The 23,234-nt window shown below is 43.8% G+C and overlaps 5 protein-coding genes and 1 long non-coding RNA gene across 14 annotated transcripts in view; 5 read left to right on the forward strand and 1 right to left on the reverse strand.

Annotated features, from left to right (window-relative positions):
- Positions 1-707: 707 nt before the first annotated feature.
- On the reverse strand, positions 708-9,785 carry LOC135436061 (phosphoribosyl pyrophosphate synthase-associated protein 2). Of its 6 annotated transcripts, none has more exons than XM_064693457.1 (7): positions 9,472-9,785; positions 4,038-4,274; positions 3,687-3,975; positions 3,454-3,620; positions 1,431-1,542; positions 1,227-1,373; positions 708-1,162 (listed from the first exon to the last, which is right to left on the reverse strand). In XM_064693457.1, exons 1-7 carry the CDS (start codon positions 9,489-9,491, stop codon positions 1,004-1,006), a joined length of 1,131 nt encoding a protein of 376 aa, XP_064549527.1. In that variant the 5' UTR covers positions 9,492-9,785; the 3' UTR covers positions 708-1,003. The 6 variants fall into 6 exon arrangements, with proteins under 6 accessions (XP_064549527.1, XP_064549525.1, XP_064549523.1 ...); XM_064693455.1 differs by having other exon boundaries at positions 1,431-1,545; XM_064693453.1 differs by having other exon boundaries at positions 1,431-1,572; positions 9,472-9,779.
- On the forward strand, positions 5,565-7,841 carry LOC135436049 (cytosolic carboxypeptidase 6). Its single transcript, XM_064693435.1, has 5 exons — positions 5,565-5,676; positions 5,756-6,321; positions 6,386-6,760; positions 6,827-7,142; positions 7,198-7,841. The coding sequence occupies exons 1-5, from the start codon at positions 5,616-5,618 to the stop codon at positions 7,779-7,781; spliced, it is 1,902 nt and encodes a 633-aa protein (XP_064549505.1). The 5' UTR covers positions 5,565-5,615; the 3' UTR covers positions 7,782-7,841.
- A 408-nt stretch (positions 9,786-10,193) lies between the features above and the next one.
- Positions 10,194-11,517, forward strand: LOC135436062 (putative nuclease HARBI1). Its single transcript, XM_064693460.1, has 3 exons — positions 10,194-10,353; positions 10,411-10,837; positions 10,899-11,517. The coding sequence occupies exons 1-3, from the start codon at positions 10,235-10,237 to the stop codon at positions 11,394-11,396; spliced, it is 1,044 nt and encodes a 347-aa protein (XP_064549530.1). The 5' UTR covers positions 10,194-10,234; the 3' UTR covers positions 11,397-11,517.
- Positions 11,518-11,867: 350 nt separating this feature from the next.
- Positions 11,868-14,342, forward strand: LOC135436058 (prolyl 4-hydroxylase subunit alpha-2). 4 transcript variants are annotated; one of them, XM_064693447.1, is made up of 7 exons: positions 11,870-12,064; positions 12,116-12,412; positions 13,078-13,262; positions 13,322-13,848; positions 13,911-13,958; positions 14,018-14,162; positions 14,235-14,342. In XM_064693447.1, exons 1-7 carry the CDS (start codon positions 11,898-11,900, stop codon positions 14,264-14,266), a joined length of 1,401 nt encoding a protein of 466 aa, XP_064549517.1. In that variant the 5' UTR covers positions 11,870-11,897; the 3' UTR covers positions 14,267-14,342. The 4 variants fall into 4 exon arrangements, with proteins under 4 accessions (XP_064549519.1, XP_064549518.1, XP_064549517.1 ...); XM_064693448.1 differs by lacking the exon at positions 12,116-12,412 and having other exon boundaries at positions 11,869-12,064; XM_064693450.1 differs by lacking the exons at positions 11,870-12,064; positions 12,116-12,412 and having other exon boundaries at positions 13,103-13,246.
- Positions 14,343-14,735: 393 nt separating this feature from the next.
- Positions 14,736-17,042, forward strand: LOC135436064 (prolyl 4-hydroxylase subunit alpha-1-like). The gene is made up of 7 exons (XM_064693462.1): positions 14,736-14,976; positions 15,031-15,182; positions 15,245-15,395; positions 15,458-15,651; positions 15,709-16,511; positions 16,567-16,735; positions 16,788-17,042. The coding sequence occupies exons 1-7, from the start codon at positions 14,768-14,770 to the stop codon at positions 16,883-16,885; spliced, it is 1,776 nt and encodes a 591-aa protein (XP_064549532.1). The 5' UTR covers positions 14,736-14,767; the 3' UTR covers positions 16,886-17,042.
- A 2,573-nt stretch (positions 17,043-19,615) lies between these two features.
- The window catches only part of LOC135436066 (uncharacterized), a 184,662-nt gene continuing 181,043 nt past the window's right edge, over positions 19,616-23,234 (forward strand). Inside the window, exon 1 of the long non-coding RNA XR_010437470.1 lies at positions 19,616-19,922. This is a non-coding gene — a long non-coding RNA (uncharacterized LOC135436066). The remainder of the gene's footprint in view (positions 19,923-23,234) is intronic.

Consider the following 23,234-nt stretch of genomic DNA (forward strand, 5'->3'; position numbering starts at 1 on the left):
AGTCAAATTTGCTTATACAATAGATAACAAATACTTAAAGGGGGGCAAAAGAAAGATGAAACTAAATACAGCTTACAAAAGTGGCAAAATTATTTGACGAATTGATTAATGACGCATTTGCCCAGTCAATTAAAATTTATTATTAATTTTTTTAGTGTGGTTTTATAAATGTGGCCAGAAAAAAACCTAATTGCTCATAATGAACACAAAATTATGCGACTTAACAATTTATGGCTACAATTAAATTGTGTACCAATTAAACTTTTTATGATAATTATAAATTTAAATAAAAAATGCGATTGGCTGCGATTAGCCATTGCCAATAAATGTTAACAATTAATGGGAATAAGTGTCGCATTTCCGCCAAAAATGGACTTAATTGACTTTTGGCTAAATGGCCAAGTTAACAATGGCTATTTATTGTTAAACTTTAGCTATGCAAAATGTTGATTAGCTTTGTTTGTATTTGTATTTGCATTTTATAGGCTGCCAAGTACCTGGCTGGCAACTTGCACAGCTTGTGGGCAGTTTACCTTATCAGTTAGCACACATATAAAATTGGTATTGTTTGTATTTCAAATAAGTTAAGATGGTGTTAAAATGTTATAGGGCTTACTCATTCACATATGTATGTACGAAAACTTTACGTTTGACCATGTTATGTTTTGTGTCTCAGCCAAAAAGTATGCAACAGAAAGTAAATTGAGTTTATAAATTAAAATTCAAATTTTATTTGCATATAAATTACAATATATGTTTAAGAATTGGCCAATTTTAAAGCATATTTCGTTTTATTTGAGCAGCCGCACGTAGAGCGCGGTTTATAATCGTTTATATTTAATAAAATTAAAGCGGGGTAGGGCGGGGTAAACAAACAATATAAAGAAGATGCAACTTCCATGAAGCTACTACACTGGCTAGTGACCATTTATGACACAGTACATGAGTGATGTGTGTGAGAGTGTGTGGATGAGTGTGCATGTAGGTGCGAGCAGACGCATCCTTAATCCTCTAGCGTGACATTACGAAACAGATACGACATTGACTCCTTGTTGTGTATGCGACGTATGGCCTCCGCGATCAGTATCGATATATCAATAGTCTTTATCTTGTTGCATTGCAACTTCTGTACCTCATGTGGAATGGTATTGGTGACAACAATCTGCGTGATAGAAAAGTAAGTTATTAGATTGTGAAGTCAACAGCGTTAAACTTTATATACACACCTCATCTATGACCGACTCCTCCAGCAGACGCGGCGCATCCGAGCTGAGCAGACCGTGCGTGGCCAGCACGTAGATTTTGCAGGCACCATTATCCTTTAGCATTTCGGCGGCGGCCACAAACGCTTGCACATCATCGATCAAATCGTCCTGCAGAGCATAAACGGTCAGATATCTATATAGTTAGTCCTTAGCACTAATACATACCACCATAATGGCAATGCGTCCGTTCACATCGCCCACAATTGTGAGCGGCGGCTTGACTTTGACCGGATGCTCCGGCACACCCACCGATACGGAGGTGGTGCGCTGGCGGCTACTACTGGGTGCATGTTGTGGAGTAGAGTTTCTTGTTAATAGTGTGGCAGTTGACATTTTTGGTCATTTTATTGTGCAGAGTAGTTGTGTGTGGATGGCGTGTGCAGATGTTTCGTGGTGTGGTGCGTTGTTGTAGTAGCGATTGTTGTTGTTGTTGTAGTTGTAGTTGTTGTTGTGGAAGTGGTGGTGCGTTGTCGTAGTTGTCGATATTGAAACCAAAAAAGAAAAATGACAGTACATATACAATTCGCGTTTCAGAATAAACTAAACAAATTATAAGTGTTACATATTTGTATTTAAAATACAAACCTAGACGCCGATGGTATGCACATTTCAACAGAATTTCCTAATATATTGCAATACGCCCTGCATAAATAAAGAGAATGATATTGTTTTCGTTTTCGCTCAATGCTAAACGCACTGGAATTTGCAAAACGACGGCAATAAAATTGCCAACATGCGTAAAAGCAATTACAGCCGATTCGGTCAAAAAGATACAACATAACGAAAGCTATAGCTGAAGGTAATTGCCTCAATGCATCTGTTGTCGGTGAAGTACGAATTGACAACAATTACAAAAGTTCGAGGCGTGTTTGAGAGTGCGGTATGCTTGCTCTACACGTGGAATGGTTCGTGCTTGATATCAATGTCAATGGAATCTTAATTAAATAAATGGCTACAATAGTTTATGTAACGTAATGTTTTTGGGCAATTCCAGAGCGACGCACATGATAGTCGTACGTTTTCAATATAATTTATGATAAACTTTCTGTTTTAAGCTTGGCCTTTTGAATGACACTTAAACGGCAATTTGTTAATTGTGAATCGCTGTTAAAAAAATGTTTCTAGCAAAGAAAATGTAAAACATAGAGATAATAATAATAATAATTAGTGAGTCTCAGTAAAGAGCGGGGCGTGGCAGTTGACTGAGATGGTTCATTGTGCCTGGGACTCCCCAAGTGAACAAGAGTTGTTCGAGTTTTCTGATGCTTGGTTAAAATTGACTTAATGAAGAAGGCTTTTATCTGGGCTGGGAGACAGTATTTACTCATCCTTTCGAAAGTGAATACACGACGGAAAGCACAAGTGTTTCTCGCCTGCATCTATAATAACACAAAAGTCACCCAAAACATTTTATAAAGCACAATCTGACAAAATCAAAATTGACTCAATCCTGGTATAAACAATTTGGTACGTTCTCTTTGAATTTCGGTGTGTTTAATTCTTTATCAAATTGAGATTTTAAGATACGAGAGGGAACATTATACTGAGACAGATGTGTAAGAGAACGCGTCATAAAAAGTGATTAAAAGCAATACAAACAAAATTAAATTTCATTTTGTAGCTTTATTGCAATATTCGATTAGCTGCCAGTACTTTGAAATAACATTTTTTGGGAACATTGTCTCAATAAACTTTGATGACATCAATCAAAAGAAACATTTTTTCGATTTTGATCACGTAGGAACTTCTGCTAGAAATGCCCATATGTATGTATGCAAATGAGTTAACTGCTGTTGATTCGAACTACAATATGTCGAGAGCCGAAAGCAAGGACAACTGCTGTATTTTTGAAGTACAAAGTGAAGTCACAGCTAAATCTCAAAACTTCTAGCTAAAGACAACAAACATATTCAATCGCGCCTTACAGCTACAGTCAAGTATAAACAAAGAGCTAGCTACTCAGCATAAACACAATGCTTGGTGGGAATGATGGAGCGAATCATATACAAATGCACATATTTCGCATAACATTTTTATTATGTACTTTGCAAAAAACATATACAAAAAATGATTTACGCTTGAGTTTCAGTCATAACAAGAAGATCAAGAGCCAAATAAAATACATACATAAAAAAGACGAACTGGCTGGGGGGGCAGAGTAAAAGGCTTGGTTAGCTTGGAGACTCACCTGGTGGGCGGTGGCGAGTATCTGCCGTCGACTTCATCGCTCTCAGCCTCCTTCTGTTCGCCGTGTATGACAGCCAAGCCGAGGCGCAACCGTTCCGCATACGAATTAGCCTTTTTGGCAACACCCGGATTGCGTGCCACAATCACCGAGTTGCGGTAGTCGGGTATCTAAAGTGTAGTCAAAACAAATCAGTTAAAAATATGTATATATAGAGACTACTGCCCCCCACTCACGCTCTCCTGTATGTACTGCAGCAAAAAGGGCGAGGCGCGCAAATTATCAACGGGTATATCGAAAAAGCCTTGAATTTCCTTCTGATGCAGATCCATGGTTATGATGTGCGTGAGTCCTGAGGTGCACATCATTTTGGCCAGCAGCTTGGACACAATGCAGCCGCGTTTGCGCATCTTGCACTGTTTCGAGTACGGCAAATAGGGTATGACACCGACAATAGAGCGAGCCGAGGATGTCTTGCAGGCATAGGCCATAATTAGCAGCTCCATGATATTGTTGTTGGCATCCCTGTTGGCAAAAATATAAAGATTTACCTATGCTCCACAGTTTTTAGATAATGCCACACTCACTTGGTGCCTGTTTGTATAATGTAAATATCTTTGCCGCGCACCGAGTCGCTTATCTCAACGATGGTCTCGCGATTCGATTTGTGAAACACCGAGCAGCCGCCGTTCTTGAGACCCATGCGCTCGGCCACCGAATTGGCCAGATCCGGATGCGAGTTGCCATTGATGATGACAATGTCCGATGTGGAGATATTGTCCATGTCGCTTCTGCAACGCTTCGGTGGGCGTACGCTGCCTAATCTGCAAGATACATTCATAGAGGATTAGGCATAAAATCTAGTGGTTAAAAAGGGAAAACAACAAAACAGGCAAAAAAAATAAAATATAATAATGAACGGTGGGCGGTGGGTTATATTAAAAGCTACCTGCGTTTGGACATGCTATGGACTCTAAATATACTAAGTTATGCGACACGTCAACAGTGCGACAGTGGCTGTCATAAGTTAAACACGCGTACGCCCTGTGTTTCCCCACACGATTTTTTAGTTTATTTATCGATTAGCCCCGTGAACTAGTTTCCGTATAGTTGTGTCTGGTTGTTATTTATGTGTGTGTCTGCTGCAACAAGCGGCAGGGCAATTAGGTCTTCCACTTTGACAACGCCGTTGCCCAGTTTTTTCTTTCTGCTTCTTTTTAATGCGAGTTATGCGAAGTTTGCGCTGCCAAAAAGTTAAAGACTGCCGTGACGCAAATTTAACTGTGTGAATCCTGGCCAAAACCGCAATGCCAACTGCGCGCGTTTATATCGATCAAACACAGGAGCACATGTGAGCCAGTGCCAGGTGAGTGTGCAGGTGTGTGTGTATGGCAACGTGAAAAGTGCCAAGCAATGCATTAGACAGGCCAGCGGCAGCAATCGGGCTGTGTGTGCCATACTCATTCAGCCCAACTCAGCCCAAACGGCCAGTTTAGACCTGGGCAATAGGGCGACGCATAGTCTACACTGATTGGAATCTATAAGAGTTGTAGCCAAGACATCGCACGCGAATCGAGTGCCGTCAAAGAAAAGTGAAAGGCCCAAGACATAAATCCAAAAAGTGGGCGGCAAATGTGTTCCGTTAATTGAATTTCTATTTATAAATTGGCCAGCGAAGCGATTCAATGCGCTCACCAAGGAATACACCTTGCCAGCTGTAATCCAATCAAGTTGCACGCGGCATGGGTGACTCAGGTGAGTGTGGCAGATTTCTTGAGCTGGCCGCTGCTCCTTGATAAATCACGGCATTGACGCAGGGGCACTTGCAATGCCGCCCATTTGGGTTGCGGGCAACGCAACCGCGACTATTCAATTTCATACGTTGACGTTTGAGGCGGCAGTTCCGTGGCAGTTGCAGCTAAAAAGTTGCAACAGCGCGATAACCAAGACACGCATATGTGTGCTGCCTCCTGCTGCTGCTCCACCTCCTCCTCTTCCACCTGTCGAGTTTAAAGATAGCAGAGCGGCAGGATTAACCTTTTGCGATACGGTAAGGCGTTGCGAAAGTACTTCTGGCAGCATAGCTGCCGGATTAGCAGGCGCCAGTTGCATTAGAAGAGTCTTAGAAGTTAGCAGCACTTGCGCCATAACGGAGATTGGCCAAAATGCTGGGCATAGCCTGTGATCCGTTGCAGCATACGAGCATGTATGAGCGCGGCTCAGATGGTATTTGGTTTAGATCTTCGCCCACAGCTTAACTATGCTCAACTGCCCGTTTGTAATCCTTTAAACACTTCCATTCCAGATAGCGAGGACAGCGATGGCGAGGGTGGCTTGGGCAATGTCTCGCGCGTGATTATACGACCGCCCGGGCAGAGCGGGAAGGCTAAGCGCGGTCATTTGTGCTTTGATGCGGCCTTTGAGACTGGAAATCTGGGCAAGGCGGAGCTGGTGGGCGAGTTCGAGTACGATTTGTTTCTGCGTCCAGACACTTGCAATCCGCGCTATCGCTTTTGGTTCAATTTTACCGTGGATAATGTGAAACAGGATCAGCGTGTGCTGTTCAACATTGTGAACATCAGCAAGAGCCGCAATCTGTTTAACAGCGGCCTGACGCCGCTTGTGAAGTCCTCCAGCCGGCCCAAATGGCAGCGTTTGCCTAAGCGTCAGGTGTTCTTCTATCGCTCGGCCATGCATCAGGGCCACTATGTGCTCAGTTTTGGCTTTAACTTTGACAAGGAGGAGGATGTGTATATGTTCGCCCTGGCCCTGCCCTACAGCTACTCCCGCTTGCAGTCCTATTTGAATGTGATCGATGCACGCCAGGGACCCGAAAAGCGTTTCACGCGCTCCGTCCTGGTCAAATCTTTGGTGTGTTTGTTTATTGTTGCTCAGCATCCATGCTCATATTTAATGCCTGTTGTTTTTTTTACAGCAAAATCGCAATGTGGATCTGCTGACAGTGGATCAGGTGACGCATAGCGGGCGTCCGACGAATCGCCTGGAGCGTAGCTTCATACGCGTTATTGTCATACTCTGTAGAACGCACTCGAGCGAGGCGCCTGCATCTCATGTTTGTCAGGGATTCATCGAATTTCTGGTGGGCAATCATCCCATTGCGCAAGTGCTGCGCGAGCATTTCGTATTTAAAATTGTGCCAATGGTCAATCCGGATGGTGTCTTCCTGGGCAACAATCGCTGCAATCTGATGGGCCAGGATATGAATCGCAATTGGCATGTGGCGTCCGAGTATACGCAGCCGGAGTTGCATGCCATCAGGAATATGCTAAAGGAGTTGGATAATTCGGATGTGAGTCGATTACATTTGGTATTCGGTTGAATGCAACAACTTTTACTTGTTCTTCCTCCTGGGCAGACATATCAGATTGACTTTGTGATCGACCTGCACGCGAACAGCAGCATGCACGGCTGCTTCATCTATGGCAATACATACGAGGATGTCTATCGCTATGAGCGGCATCTGGTGTTCCCACGGCTCTTTGCCAGCAATGCCAAGGATTATATCGCCGAGCATACTATGTTCAATGCGGACGAGCGCAAGGCGGGCAGCGTTAGGCGATACTGCTGCGAGCGCCTTAGCGACACGGTAAATGCGTACAACCTGGAGGTGTCCATGGCGGGTCACTATCTGCGCGACGGCAAGACGATTGCGCTCTACAACGAGGATGGATGTAAGTATTCGTAAGTTCGCTCCAAATGTGCTAATTCTCTCCCTTCAACATGCAGATCATCGCGTCGGACGCAATGTGGCACGCACTCTGCTGCAATACTATCGCTTCATCAATGTGCTGGCCATGCCGCTGGTGTCGGAGATGCGGCTGCAGGGCAAGCGACGCGGCAGACCGCGCACGCATCATTCGCGCTCCCGCTCCAGGACACGCTACGAGGTGAAGCCGAGGCCAAAGACGACGCGCTGTCATGCGCCCATTGCGTACACCAATCTGAGCATTTGCTATGATTCTGCTGGCGGCGGCGTCTCCTCCGACGAGGGCGGTTTCTCACCAACGCGACCCATACCCATTGCGCCCGGCAGCAGCTGCTTCAGCGGCTACCGCAATTATCGGCGCGCTGTAACCGCCAGCTGTGCCCACCACGATCAGTATTCCCTGGGTTTGAGCGAGCCGGGCGCGTGCAGTCGCCACAAGCGAGCCGCCGCTGCCGCCGGCCCTCTTTCCATAGAGCTGGCCGTGCCCACGTTGGGCGTCAGTGTGCCGCCCAAGCCGTACCTGTCCATTATCGATCTGAATCAGCTGACCCGCGGCAGCCTAAAACTGAAGGCGAGCAGCTTTGATGCCGACGATCGGCGCTAGGTTGAAGTTTAACTGTGACTCTAATTGATTTTATATGCTTAACGCTTTTTTCCAGCTGTGTTTCCCTAAATAAACAAATATACATATCTATCTAATCGACAGCTTTTGTTTCGCTCACGCGGCGGCAACAAGTTGTCGTTCGCATTGTGTGAATTCTCTGGCTTATCACAGGTACAGGTGGGCACAGTGAAACCTGCCTTAAGTGGACATTTACATTTCTTTCGTATCGAAGCAATAACAGAAAATATAATGTCCAAGAAATAACAGCGACAAAATTAAAATGATAAATAAAAAGGCAAGTTTTAGAGCATATCTATTGAAGTTTGAAAATGTCAATTTTAGTTCGATTAATTATCCTAATTGCTACGAAATGCAATGTCCGCTTAAGGAAGCTTTTACTGTACACAAATATTTATGTGGTTGCTGTGTTGTATGGCATTTGCGGTCTATTGTTGCGCATCCGCTTTGTTGGCTTGATGCCAGGCAGTGGCAGAGCTCCGCCTCCCCCGCGCGCACAATCAGCAGCAACAGCTCATGAGCCCATGCGCCAAATTGGCGTCTCCAAGTGTAATGAGAGTATATTGCGGCAAATATTTACAAATCGCAGTTAACTGACACACACACAAAGACAACAAACCGCACAAACGCACACACACACACCACACACACACAGAATATGTGTGCATATAATGAGTTTTTTTTTAATGGCGCCTCATTTTGAAGTGTCGCAATCTCTTGACATTTCAACTCAACCGAAATGCACGTGAGTGCGAGTGTGCGTGGACTGTCGCATGTAATTAAGCACCCTGTTAATTCCAGCTGGGTGCCGTTTATCTTATCGCACTGCATTTAGACATGTACATACCAAGTACACGCTATTATTTAGACGGGTACATATTTATAAACAAGAGATACCTGTTAAGAAAAGCGCTCAAATTTTTAACGAAAACACGCGCGAAATTTGTGATAACACAACGAAACAGACGGCAACGAGCCACTGACACTAAAGCGTTGATTGATTAACGCTTTCAATGAACAAATCCGACGTTTGTTGCGTGCACGCTCGAGGGCTCGAAATCAATAAAAGACACTTTATCGTTTTGTATAAATAAAAGCGAATAGAATAAATAAATGGAGCGCAAGAGCAAAGACAACCTTCGAGAGCGGTCGTGCGAGCGATGAGCAGAGTTGCCGGACTGTCTCGTTAGAGGCCGACAATGCCAACCAAATTGATAACAATAACAAAATTCAGAAATACCGAAATAAAAGACGTCTGCAATGCACATAAATTTCACAGTGATTTTCATGAAATGCTTGGCGTGGTCGTGTGATATTGTTGTCATGCAACCAAAAGCCAACAGCTGGCCTGCCTGACTTGCATTGGCAACGCCGATAGAATTTGATGAACAAAACAAAATCCAAAAATAAAGCAAAATGAACAAATAAAGTAACCAGCAACTCAATTACATACAAACATACATACATACATAAAAACATATGTCAACAGATAAAACTAACACGCAAATAAAACCAGAGTCTAGACAAGCCAAAATGAGGTGGGGAAGTGCTAGTATGTGGATAGGGATCGTCACAAACAGAAAATGTACACATAGCGAGCGAGACACTAATTAAATTATGCGGGTAACACAAAAATGAGCAAAAACGAAAGAAACCATATGCCGCTTTTTACTTGTTTCTCTGTAGGAGCATGTCGTTGCTTGTGGTCTTCTTGCTGTCAAAAACGTTAATAATTATTTATTGTGAACACATATACCACACTTAGAGCGCTTTGCTTCCGCCCTGTAGAATTATTGATCGCTTTAACACAATTTGTTGCACTTTTTGAGCATACACATTTATTTTACGCTGAGTGAACCGTTGTAAGTAAGAGCACAAATGCAACTGAGAAGCCGTTAGCTAACTTTACTGCGAATTACTAGTCTTTTAGCTGTTGAATCAAACACTGAGTTTTATCTAATTTGTGAATATTACACTTGGGCACTCTGTGCTGTTTGATAGAAGAGATACTTTTAGAGGGTAGTGCGAATATTCATGTGCTGTTATCGATAATCAAAACTAATCGCTACCAAATGGTCTGATTCCTTCAATTCATAAGAGTTTTTTTGTTACAATTGGCTTAGTTATATAATTTTTTTTATTTATTTTATTTTTTTATTATGAATACATAAGATAAATACTAAACATAATTTGCTTTGGCCATAAAATAATTGCCTTCAATTAAAGGAAGACCCTCAATCATCATACGCAGCTTTTGTTGCTCGAAAGCTTTTCGTATTTGAATGACAAGAAATATGAATTTGTCGATCAGGCAACGCTATCCACTTAGTATGGCAGCATTGGAAATGCACATTAATCGATAAGCCCAATTCACATCTCTAATAATTTTAATTTGGTTTTGTTTGCTTGTAAACAAACTAGACTAGACAATAAAAATGACATTCACTTTCGCAATCGCTTGTTTGGAGGCGAAAAAACAGCAGATAGTGCATCAGCGCAGAGTTAATAAAACCTCCAGAGCAAATACATGCGTTCTCAGTTTGCCGGATGCGCGGTGAGTTGCATGCAACTCGGCTCTGTACTGTGCCTTATACTCAAAGTGTATTTCCAGATTTATAAAACTATTTAGAGTGGACAAAGAAACGTTTAAATGGATATTGCGCAAAATTCAACCAGATTTTACACTGTCCTACCTAACGCCGGCGCTTCAGCTGGCCGCAACTCTCCACTTCCTGGCCACCGGCTCATATAAGTTGTCCGTGTCAAAGAATCGTCCCGTAAACATTGGCAGGAGCACATTTAGCAGAATATTGCACAATGTGATTCCCCTAATGGAGGCGGCGCTGTGCCAGGAAGCAATTACATTGCAAATGACCCAGCAGCAGATAAAACAATCTCGCGACTACTTCTATGAGAACTATCAGCTGCCCAGAGTCGTCGCTTGCGTGGATGGACTGCAAATACGAATCCTGAAGCCGGTGCGGGATGAAACAATCTACTTTAACGATAAGGATTATTACAGCATCAATGCTATGCTGGTATGTGCGAGCTGAATACACTGCAGCAACTGGCTCTCTTAACTAGAATTTATGCCATCAGGTGTGCAACTACAACATGGAGATCCTGGCAATAGACTGTACGCATCCTGGCTCGTGCAGTGACCATTATATCTGGAGCAATAGCCAAGCCAGGGAATACTTGTCGCGCAACGTGAAATGCCATTATGTTTTAGCCGATACGGCTTATGCACTGGAAAATTATGTTTTAACGCCATACAAAAACGCCGACCAGGATTCGGTGGAACAGCGTTTCAACGAGAGGCATGCGGCAGCAAGATCTGTTGTGGAACGCACCATTAACCTGCTCAAGAGCCGATTTGGATGCATGCAGCGCGCCTTGATGTATGACGCCAGGTTTGTGGCAAATGTCGTCAATGTGTGCTGTGCCCTGCACAATATTTGTCGCAGGCGTAGGACGCCAATCGATGAACGAGAAATTTTACACGAGGAGACGGCCGAGTTTGATGGGGAAGTAGAGTACGAGGACGACGACACTGGTGCACTGTTGCGAGACGAAATAGCATGCACACTTCGCTGACAATGTTAATATTTACATTTAGAATAAATAGGCGAAAAGTAATCAGTATTATTAAATATAGAAAATATATTAAATAAGCTAACGCTAGGATATACATAACAATATTCAAATTTACCGATAACCTATCGATTTTTGCGCTCAAAGATATCGACGGCAAAAGGAAGCAGTAGCCAAGCAGCACACTTTACTGCTTGCTGGTATCTTACAGTGCCGCCAAAACTGTTTCAAACGAACCAAGCAGAGCTACCAAAACTGTGAATACAACTGCCAAATTTTTTATATGAAACTTAGGTTTTTATTGGAACGTAAGAATTCATTTAAGCTTATTGCTAACCAAGACTTATTCTTGACCATGATGCACAGGTTCCACCTAAACGTTTGCCGGTCCAACCTAATTGCATTGGATCTGGTTTATGTATGGAATTCCCTTTGATATGTGAATTAGTCAGGGTGAAGACCAACTGCGCGTGTCTGGATCCATTTGCCAGCTAACAGACACACATGATGGTTGGAATACTGTGCCTGCTGCTACTGCTGATTGCCTCGGCTCAAAGCGAAAATATCAGCGTGGGCGAACTGAAAAGTGTTGTGAAGCTGGAACGCGAACTGCTGCATAATTTACGCATATATGCCCAGGAGTTGGAGACCAGACTTCGCCTCATCAATGGGTAAATAGTTGTACAAATGCACACAGACATATCTAGTTCATTCCGCATTAGTGCGATTGCCGAGTACGGCAAGAACATTCAGCTGCTCGATAGAAATCCCGACTTGTATATGTCGAATCCCCTGTTCGCCTTCCGGCTAATGACGCACATGCGCCAGCACTGGCCAGCCTGGCAGCTCTACATGACGCAGCAGCCGGGCAGCGACCAGTTGAAGATGCAGCAGCGACTGCTCTCGCTTCTGCCCACACGTGATGCCCACAAGGAGGCGGCACAGAGCCTTCAGTCCCTGTTCAAGTTCTACAACTATGCACCCGCATCCTTTTTGTTAAAAAACAAAAAACACTTGAGGTGAGTTTTTTATACCCTGAACCCATTACAAATGGGTAAAAGGGTATAATGTATTTGTGCAAACGTATGTACCAGGCAGAAGGAAGCATCTCCGACCCTATAAAGTATATATATTTTTGATCAGCATCAACAGCCGAGTCGATCTAGAAATGTACGTCTGTCCGTCCGTTCGTCCGTCTGTCAGTCTGTCCGTCTGTCCGTCTGCCGTATGTATGAACGCAAGGATCTCAGAACCTTTAAGAGCTATATACTTGAAATTTGGAACGTAGGTCTTCCTAGTGCCCGAGCAATACGAGTTTGTTACCGATAATCGTTACCTTGGCCCGTTTCCAAGTAATCGATAAAAATCTATATCGAAATCCTGTTTTTGAGCAAATCTCGTAAGTTATAAGAGCTAAAGTCACCAAACTTGACATGTAGCTTCTGAGATAGTATACATATATCAAGTATCTTTCACTTGTTGGCTATCGGGGATCCCCAAGGGTATCTCCTAGTCGGGAACTCCCAACTAGAGCCTCTTGTGTTTCTTTTCGATATGTACGTGAGCATGTATGCATAGAACGAAGTTCGAGTCTTCTTCCAGTCTTCCAGTCTTTCGACTAGACCACTTCCAACTATTATATTTCCATTTACTGAATACAATACCCTGTACTTTATGCGCACAGGCTGAGTTCGTTGGACTGCTACCACATGGGCCGGGAGCTGTACGAGCAGCAGAAATACCACGAGGCAGTCGATTGGCTGGCGGCAGCCGCTGCGAAATACAGCCCTACATCTCCGCATGATGAGCTGCTGGGCGTGTCTCTGGGGCGGATTTACGAAATGCAGCTCAAGGTATTCAAGAAACTTAGTAGGTATTTGATTTTAGCCCATGGATGGGCGCAAACTAATGAAGCCAATCTGTGGCAGATATGCGAGTGGAGGCACTCGTCGTGCTCTCACGGGCTCTGGAGCTGCAGCCGGAGAACAAGCTGCTGCGGAGCCAGCAACACCAGCTGGAGCAGCAGGAGCCAGTGCATCCATCGCCAGCGTCTGCGGAGCCGCCCAGCAAGCTGCAGAAGCAATGCAGGGGCAACTACAAACAGAATACGTATTTGGTCTGTGAGTTGAATGACATGTTGACGCCCTTCCTTCAATTAGCTCCACTGCGTCTGGAGGAGGCGTGGGACGAGCCCTACGTGATCATCTACAAGGATGGCATATATGAGCGCGAGATAGGCCACATTAAGCATGCCTTCGAGCATTGTCCCTCGAGTGCCCGGCTGTGGACAATCGCTGGCGTCAAGGGCTGCACCATTTCAGATAGATTTAGTGTGATCACGACCTTGCTCACGGATCGGATTGTTGACATGACTGGTCTCGATTTGCACAAGAACCAAATGTTTCTCTTCGAGTACGGTCCGCGGGATCCATTCCAGTTGCAGGACCTTTACCAGGTGAAGTCCATTCAATTATGTGGATTCATTCAATACATTTTTCTTCTTCTTTTCAACTGCAGTCCATCGATGTCAATGTGGAGGCTATTGAGTCTACAGCCATCTTGTTTGTAAGTAAGCCAGTCGGGCGAATAGGTAGCTCCTCCTAACCGCTCACTCCATTCGCCAGCTGAACGACATGGCGCTGGGTGGTGCCATTACGATATCCAGTCAACAAATGGCCGTCTTTCCGCGTCGAGGCGATGCATTAATTGTCCAGAACGAAGAGGACATAGAGTACACCGTGTGCCCCAATGTGGTGGGCAATCGACTGGGTAAGCATTCGGCCAGTTCCTACGCCAAGCAGTTGCCTTTTAATAGCTCCTGTTCTCTTTCTACGCTTGCAGTCCTCATCAAGTTTCTGACAGCCAATGAGTGAACTCTTCCCAGTTCACTGGATATTAAATATTCACAAGTGTTCAGCTTTCAATAATAAAACTGTTTAATCCCTATAATTAGCCAAGATGTAGACTAATTTTCATGGAAGTCAAATTTTCTATATCCAATCTGAGCTGTATGCTAGGACTCAAAGCGTTTGGTCCCGACTTCCAAAAAGTACGTTCAGCAACAGATCACAAAGGCAACCCCTAAACAAAGATCTTGGGAGTCATCAAAATACCTTGGAATATTTCTTCCGTTCGCAGCAACTGAGGCGATTTCGAAGCTGTTGTGGAATAAATTGTTGACATGGGTTTATCGGAAACAAGGTCAAATCTTATTAATTTGGACTGTCGATTGGCATATCCAAAATCAGGTTCTGCCTGGTGTCAGCTTTTTAATCTACCTTAAAGCATGGCAAACCATTTCGTCTCGCTTAAATCAACACATATCCACATTTAACGCTAGGTCTAGCGATCCACCCATCAGAACCACGTCAAAGATGATGCAGCTCACAATGCGCTCGATTCTGAATATTCTGGGCTTAGCTGTGGCTGTGGCTGTGGTGCAAGGTGTGACAAGTGAAACCGCCAGGAGCTACGTAACAAGCATGACTGACAAGCTGCACTTGCTGGTGATGGAGAGGCATCTCATAGTGAATCTTCACGAATACATCGACAAGCTGCAGGAGAGGGCCGATACGCTGAAGAGGTAATTGACGCAAACTGTTTACAATCAATATACAGATTGATTCTACTCTCGCAGGCTGGCCCAGGAGCTGGAAAGTACACTGAAAGCAGCCGAGGGCCGGGAGAAGGAGTTTCTCTCCAATCCCTTGCACACCTACACACTCATACGTCACATGCACGCAGACTGGATCCAGCTGGAAAGGTCCATGCAGCAGCCGGTCGGTCAGGGTGAGATTCCATGCAGCTCACAACATTCTATTCGTCATATTTAAATCCGTGTCAATATGTAGAACAAATTGATTTTATCAAAGAAATGCAACCCGAGCTACCGCTGAGCAGGGATGTGATGGAGGTTACGGCAGCCATGTACCGAGTACAGCAGACCTACGAAATGGAACCGGCCGACATGTCCAGGGGCCTGCTCGATGGAGTGCAGCTTAAGTGGGTATTCAAATTTAAGGTGGGTTAAATGTTGATGTATTCTCTCCATTTCCATTCGACAGTGCGAACCTTTCGATCCTCGACTGCTATGGGATGGGCGCTCTTCTCTTCCGAGCGGCTGAGTTTCAAGATGCGTCCAAATGGTTGCGCACGGCCCGACATCTGTGGAATCAGTCCCAGGCCGACCTTTATGTGCTACTGAACGTGTCGCGAACCGATATTTCCTCACTCCTGGCCAGATCGCTTATTGCAAACGGTGAGCTAGGCCAAACATAGAAAGCCTTCTACTTGGTATTCTTTTGCATCCATTTAGGTGAATTAGATAGTGCTCGAGCTCTGTTGATGGATGAGCCCGAATTGTGGACTCGAAAGGAGGAATTTTTCGCGGAGTATTGGACTGATAGAAAATCAACAGACGGTATAGTAGATAGATATATCGGAAGATTGGAAAAACCGTTCACCAAACTCTGTGGCTCATCCCGCAATCCAAAACCAACTCGACTGGCTTGCTATTACAAAACGAGTCCGTCCGAGTTTTTGCGTCTGGCGCCCTTCAAAGTGGAGCTGTTGTCCAAGGATCCTTACGTAGTCGTCTTCCATGATGTAATCCACGAGTCGGAGATTGCCGAAACCAAACTCTGTGGCTCATCCCGCAATCCAAAACCAACTCGACTGGCTTGCTATTACAAAACGAGTCCGTCCGAGTTTTTGCGTCTGGCGCCCTTCAAAGTGGAGCTGTTGTCCAAGGATCCTTACGTAGTCGTCTTCCATGATGTAATCCACGAGTCGGAGATTGCCGAACTGATCCGTATCGGAGAACCAACGCTCAAACGCACAGGTGTTCAAAACATCACTCAAAGCAAACATATTATTATATCAAAAGATCGCACGGCGAGTGGCTCTTGGATTTTGAATGGAAATCTAACTATGTTGGAAAGGAATATGATTGGGCGAATTCAAAAGCGGGTCGAGGACATGACTGGACTAATAATCGGTTTTTCTAAAACAGATTTGCAGTTCTTAAATTATGTTTTCGGCGGACATTATGAGTCCCATTACGACTTCTTCAACTCCTCGGCATTCCCCCACGATCGTATTGCTACCACGTTAATCTATGTAAGTGCTTCATTGAATTTTCCTTAGATTAATTAGACCAATCCTTTTTATGCAGCTCAATGATGTGGTTAAAGGTGGGGCCACTGTCTTTCCCGAACTGGAACTAGTGGTGCAGCCAGAACGGGGCAAGGTGCTCCATTGGTACAACATGTTGCCTGGAACTTTCGACTATGATCTGCGCTCTCTTCACGGCGGATGCCCAGTTCTGATCGGCGAGAAGATAGGTAGCCAAGTTTTAAAATCTCAAAAATCAGTTTGTCCTCAATTTTTTTTCAGCCCTCACTAACTGGATATACGAGTGGGATCAAATGTTCAGGAAGCCTTGCTTGCAATCACCCGTGAATCGCACATACTATTTCGACGTTAAAGATTAAACATTTAAATAATAGATTACAAATTTAGTTTTTTCTAAAAATAATGTTTTCATAAAAGTGCATGTTAATCAAATTCTCCTAAACACTGTAGCTATTGCTTGGATTCTCCACGAAATCCCTTTAAGGATATATTGAGAAACCAGGGCTGGAAACCCAAAAAATTGTATTTATATATCTCTATATATAAATCTGTTTGCCCTGACTGACTGACTGACTGACTGACTGATTGGTGATCAACGCACAGCCCAAACCGTAACAGCTAGGAAGCTGAAATTTTCACTGTCGTTACCTTATGTGTTACCTTTCCTTGGTGGAAATGGAGGTCAAAGATTTGGTGGGTGACGTTTCGCGTTCAAGTTCGTTTCCAAAGATCTATAAGAAAAATCATTTGAGACGTGTTTCACACCTTTTGCAAATCCAAACTTTTTCGGGTGTGTGAAAGCGATTCAAAGATTTTTTGGGCGAAGTTTTAAGTTGCGTCCGATTTGCTTCAAACTTATTTTCAAAGCTCTACATAAGAATATAATGAATACGTGTTTCAGCGATTTGGCAAATTCCACTCGCAACATTGGTAAATTGGCGGAAAACGTTTGTATGAAAGTTATTTGCTTACCGTCCGATAAGTTTCAAAATCATTTTCAAAGCTTTTTGAGAACGTTGATTTTTAACATAAGTGCGACGGGCAAGGCCGGGTTATACCCGCTAGTATATATATATATATATATATACATATATCTATATATCTAATATATGTTATATATCTACATATATATATCTATATACCTATATATCTATGTATCAATATATCAATATATTATTGGGTGACACTAGATTGTCCACATCCATGGAATCATGAACTGAACGGAAAGACATCGAACCCAATCCACGAAACTTATTGCTGTGGCCATAATGGTCAAGTTCATCGGAATGGCAAAACGTAGTTTACACAAGATTTACTTCCTTTACTTTCTTTTCCTGTGCTTGCACTTAGCTCATTGCGCCATTAAGTGGGCAATTAAATTCAATTAGCCCCACTCACACACACACACTTAACCCCCCCAAATGCGATTGCTGCGCGCCCATATATCAGGACCTGCGCCTGATGCAGCAGCTCGAACTTTTCACTTCGATTTCCTTGGGCGCTGCTAATAATTTCATAGATTTATCGTTTGGCTGGCAATTCGCCTGTTTGTCGATTTGGCGGAGAAAGTTTGCGGTGCTGTAAAAGTCATGACTTCGATTTTGATTTTGATTTTAATTTCCTTTTAGATTGATTGCTGTTGTTTGTGCGATTTGAATTGCAATAAAATTACCTGAATGTGATATTTAAATTTGAGTTTAAGCTTAAAGTTGGTAAGTTTCTTTAGCCTTTTTAATTTTATTGGGTGAATATATATAGGGTGGGGCTAGGGAAGTACAGCCTGAACTCTAATTTCATATTTGAGCATCACTTTAAGCTGGTGTCATTGTGATTTGTGCATTTGTCTTGATTTTACTTCACTTTAAATTGAGTCGCTCACTTTGTGAGCCAATAGACAAGTGGCAACATCTGACAACTCTGGTTCTGGTTTAGACTATGCCATTCCACGAAAGGTAACTGCGGCAATTTATCAAAATTTGCAAATGGAATGAGAGTGTGGGAAAAGGGACTGAGGTGGGACACGCAGCGCAGGCCACAAAAGCAATTGGCATGCGTGTGTGCGTGATTGCAAGGCTCTGGGTCTATGTGTTGTAGGTGTATTGCTGCGCACATATGTGTGTTTCTGTACTTGGCTTAAATTGCTTTTTTCAATGCCACCGGCTGCAGCTATTTGTTGTTGTTGCTGTTATTGTTGCCCTAGCTGGCTGCCTGTCACATGTGGAGCCAAATGTCATTTCAGCAAAATCCCTCAAGTCGTTCATCTGCCTTGTCTGTTGCCGACTGCAGCTGTGTGTGTGTGTGTGTGTGTGTGTGAGGGTGTGCGGAAGAAAACACTGTGCAAAATATGTTGGCAACATTTTTCTGTGGCTGCTTAAATTGCACTGTGGCATCAGGGATGGGGCGGGGTGACTGCTTTTACAAGACAATGAGCAGTTGTTGCTTCTGTTGCGACAAAAACAACAATAGACAGCAACAACAACTACAATAAGTGTGCGTTCAAAAGGTAAACGTGTGTGTGTGTGAGTTGCCCTTTGTTTTTGGCCTATAGCTTGCGACAAATGAGGTAAAGAAATGCAAAGAGAAGAGTATAAAGAAATTGCAGCATAAGAGAAATAAATGTACATATGTACAATTGTTGCAAAATTGTAAATACATATAAGTTCACTTTTAGGCTAGATTTAATTAAGCAATAAGAATTTATTTTGTGTGTGTTTCAAACAACCAGGTAGTGTGTGTGCGAACGCTTTAAATGCAAAACTGTTCTCTCCGTGTATTATGCATGCCCAACTTACTATACATAAGTGCGAAGAGTACAGAAGATAATTTTTTTGTCCACTGTTGATACAATTTTTGCGTTGTTGCTTTCGATCCCGTTTAATGAGAGTGAGCAGTGAGAAGAGAGTTGTGTGTGCGGGAGAGTGTTTACATAGATGCATTGGTCGCAATGCTTTCGATCCCGTTGTCCTATTTGTGGGTGCATTGTGAATGGTGTGAGCGCAAGTGCTTTGATATTTTGTTATTGTTTTAGCACAATCGTCGGCTTAGCGTAGGCGCAAGCTTAAAGCTGTAATTTAGTCTGTGCGCGTCTATCATATTTATCGGTTGTCTTGTCGTCGCGTGTGTACAAAAATCGGTGTTTTAACAAAGTTAACTTAGCTGCTTAATATTAAACGCGATTAGTATGTGTTATGATGTGCGTGTTATTACAAACTACTCTAAATCTGTGTTCGTTCTGTTCTTCGCGCTTGAGGGTACATTTTTGTGTCGTTTAATTTTTAGTGCTGAGCTTTCTTCTTCACAACAAATTGGCGAGCGTTTTGCCTCTGCAACCGAAGAGAATGAGAGGAGAAAGAGAGAGTGAGACCAAGAGAACAACAGAAAACTTTTCTTAATCCGGTGAGTAGGTATTTTTTCTTCCTCCTTCTTCTTATTATAAAAGAAACAATTTAAAGCACACACAACATATTTGAATCATAAGAACTCCGTCAACTTTAATCTGTTTGAGTTCGCAGATTTGTTTGACAATCATTTATTTGTATTTATTGCGCGGAGCTTGTTGCACGGCTTTCAACATGATCCGTGGCCCGCATTACCTTCTTCATCAGCTCGCTAATAAAATGAAAATGCCAACCATTTTCACTTAAGCCGCCGTGCAATGCGATAGTCCCGGATAGCTGCTTGTGCTGTCAGTGCTAAAAAATTAGCAACAATTTTTCAGCATCGCATCAAATGCGACGACTGTCAGCCGCATCGTGAGGCAACCTTCCGGCGCTGGGGGAGGCACTTATCAAGTAGCTGACTTACTTTGCCGGCTACACCTTGCCACAGTCTCCCCTGCCGCATGCCACATGCCACGCACTTTGTCATCTGCCTGGCTCTGCTTGGGTAATTTGATATGCTGTGGCTTAGGTTTTTTTTTCCTGTTTCTTTTATTTTATTTGCCACAAACGATTTACTGCCGCGCCGCAATTTGCTCGAAATTTTTATTTAAACAGGAATATGATGGCCGAGATAGAGACTCTTATAAAGTACCCCTAAATGAATTGTTTGCGCTTCAGATTGAAATTCTAATGCCGAGATATATTGTGGCAGATACGCGGTTACGTACTTGTAGATACGCAGATACTCAACTCAACTTAACTCAGCTGCGGGTCCACCCGTTGGCTCACCTTCAGCTTTGTCGACGTCGTCGTCGTCGTTGTCGCCGTCGTCTGGACTCTGAAGGACTTGGCCATGTCCGCGGGCTGCTGCAAAAGACACTCGGCAAATTAATTTGCTGCAGACACCGCTCAAGCAGCTGGGCGTGGTCCCGCCCGCCAAGACGTCCCTGTCGACGCCTTGAGTATATTATTATTATTTTCATACCCTTTACTTGTATAAAATGGGTAAAATTGCCGATACGGGTTTGGGCAAATGTAATTAACAGGCAGTAGAAAGCTATGCCGAACCCATATAGTTTATATATTCTTGATCAGCATCTGTCTGTTCTTCTATATCCATCTTCTAACCATCGAGATCAGAGACTCTTAGATCTAGAGCCCTTAGCTCTGGTACTTAAGTTTTTCTTTGGATCAGATCAAATGAATTTTAATTCAATATCGATAAGAATCGATTTAGCTATCTCCAGCGTTCCATATTTGAAAAAAAAAGGACGTAAGGAAAAGAGAAGTTCGTATGCTTGTAATTGCAGCTCGGCGCTGGTCACAGGGTATCTCCGAGTCGTGTACTCTCGGCTAGTTCACATTTGTTTGTTTGTTTTTTTTGCTGCTGCTGTTTGTATTTTTTGAGTTTTTTGCTGCCGCTTTAAATTGGTTTCATGTTCGCATCGCCCACTTGTGGCTGCTTTGGCTTTTCTTGCACCTTGGCTAATTGCAATTGGATGCGCATGTTGCTGACAGCAGCTCGACTGAAGAAGAAGAATCTTTCAAAATTTAAGCGCTTTAAGTGAACACCAAATGGTGTAAAAAAAAGTGAATCGAGCTTTGGAAGGGCTCCTGGCGTTAATGGCTGTTTTATGGGCAGGCGTTGCGGTCCCTGCGCAGCGGCAGCTGCTGCCAGTGCTAAATATTTTGTCAGTGGCCGGGGCAAAAATCTAATCTATGCAAGATACACACACACACACACACGCGCGCACACCAACAGCAACAGCAACACTAACACAACACACACACGCACAGGCACTATTTTTTTCGCCCGACACTTTTTTGCTGCATACTTTCGAGCGCGTCGCAGTTAATTGCCCCTTGAAGAATACGCCTCACATTGTACCTATGGACACAAAAGCATTTCGGCTTGCCCCACGCTGCATGTGCGCGTTTTAATCGGTTTGACTTTGCTGCTGACCTGCGGCGCAACAACAGCAACAGCAACAAGGACTACGACACAAGGACAACAAGGACAAACAGCGCTGTGAGTGCGGCTCGCAGCAGATTGAATCCTAATCGAGGTTTTGACTTTGGTTACGTTGCGTAAACACGCAACAACCGGTGCACACACACGCACACACAAAAGCACACATACACAAGCATGTGCCGCTGCAGTTTATTGTAGCATACTTGCAGGCTGGACGCCGCATGGCTGGCGTCTCATTTGGGGGCAATTTGTGCGCTTGGCATTGGGCTGGGGCACATTGAGCGCTGCTGCAGCTTGCGGTTTGCAACCTTGTGGGGTTACGGGGCTGTCGTTGTTGTTGTTACGGCTGTTTTGGGCCACGCCTTTAAATGTGCTTTTAATCGCTGACTTTGTGCCTTGCGCTGCCTTCAAAAGTTGCCACCAATATTGAACCGGCGCGTGTCTATGCAGCTGTTGACAGCGACGCACACGCCTCACGTAGATGGGCAGATGGGCAGACGGGCAGCCGGGACATGCCGACATAACTTTTGACAGTTTCAAGTTTGACACCCCAAAACTCTGGCAACTTGTGACACAAAAGGCGCTGCCAAACGCAAGACTTTGTGCTGCGTCCTGTGTCGTGCGTCCTATGTCTTGGCCCCTTTTTTGTATGCAGCAGTGCGCTGACTTGACTTGTCTATGGCTCTGTCTCTGTTGCTGCCCTCCCTGCGACCTTCAGCACATGACAGACACACACACACTCACACACACACTCACACACACACTCACACACACTCACATACTCACACATACAAACACACTCTGGCAACTTGAGTATCACGTAAGCATTTCACTTGCTGCTGGTTCAACCAGCCACCACGCCCCTCACTCTGCTCACGCCCTCATCAACCACATTTGTGCATGCATCAATTTTTAGTTATTTCTTGCTATTTTGTACTTTACTTTTAGATATATACATATAGTTTCTGGCTTTTTTTTATTTCCTTTATTTTGTTGTCCAAAAATTTGCTTTTACTTTTAGTTGTCGTCGTGCTCGCTTCAGCTCGTCCAGTTGCTGAAAAGGTCAGACATTGTCAGTTAAGTGTCCATGTCGAAAAAAGTAGTTGAACATTCGAGTGCTTTTTACAATTTTTTACTGGCTATTACTCAGTGGCAGCGCAGCTTCTCAGCTGGGCAACAGCTCTTGTCTTTCCGCTTTTTGAATGACTTTTGGTTAGGTGTCAATGTGCAAAGTGGAATTATGGTAAATGGTATTGGAAAACTTTTGCAGCATCTACACCAAATGGATATTAAAATATTGACAAGACCGGACGACAACGAATCGAACAGTTGCTACTCCACTTTAAGGTTGCGGTA

This window comes from Drosophila montana, unplaced genomic scaffold (genome assembly GCF_035044405.1).
Source record: "Drosophila montana isolate Dmon_TW-CO22-7 unplaced genomic scaffold, ASM3504440v1 contig_3733_1, whole genome shotgun sequence".
Lineage (NCBI taxonomy): Eukaryota > Metazoa > Arthropoda > Insecta > Diptera > Drosophilidae > Drosophila > Drosophila montana.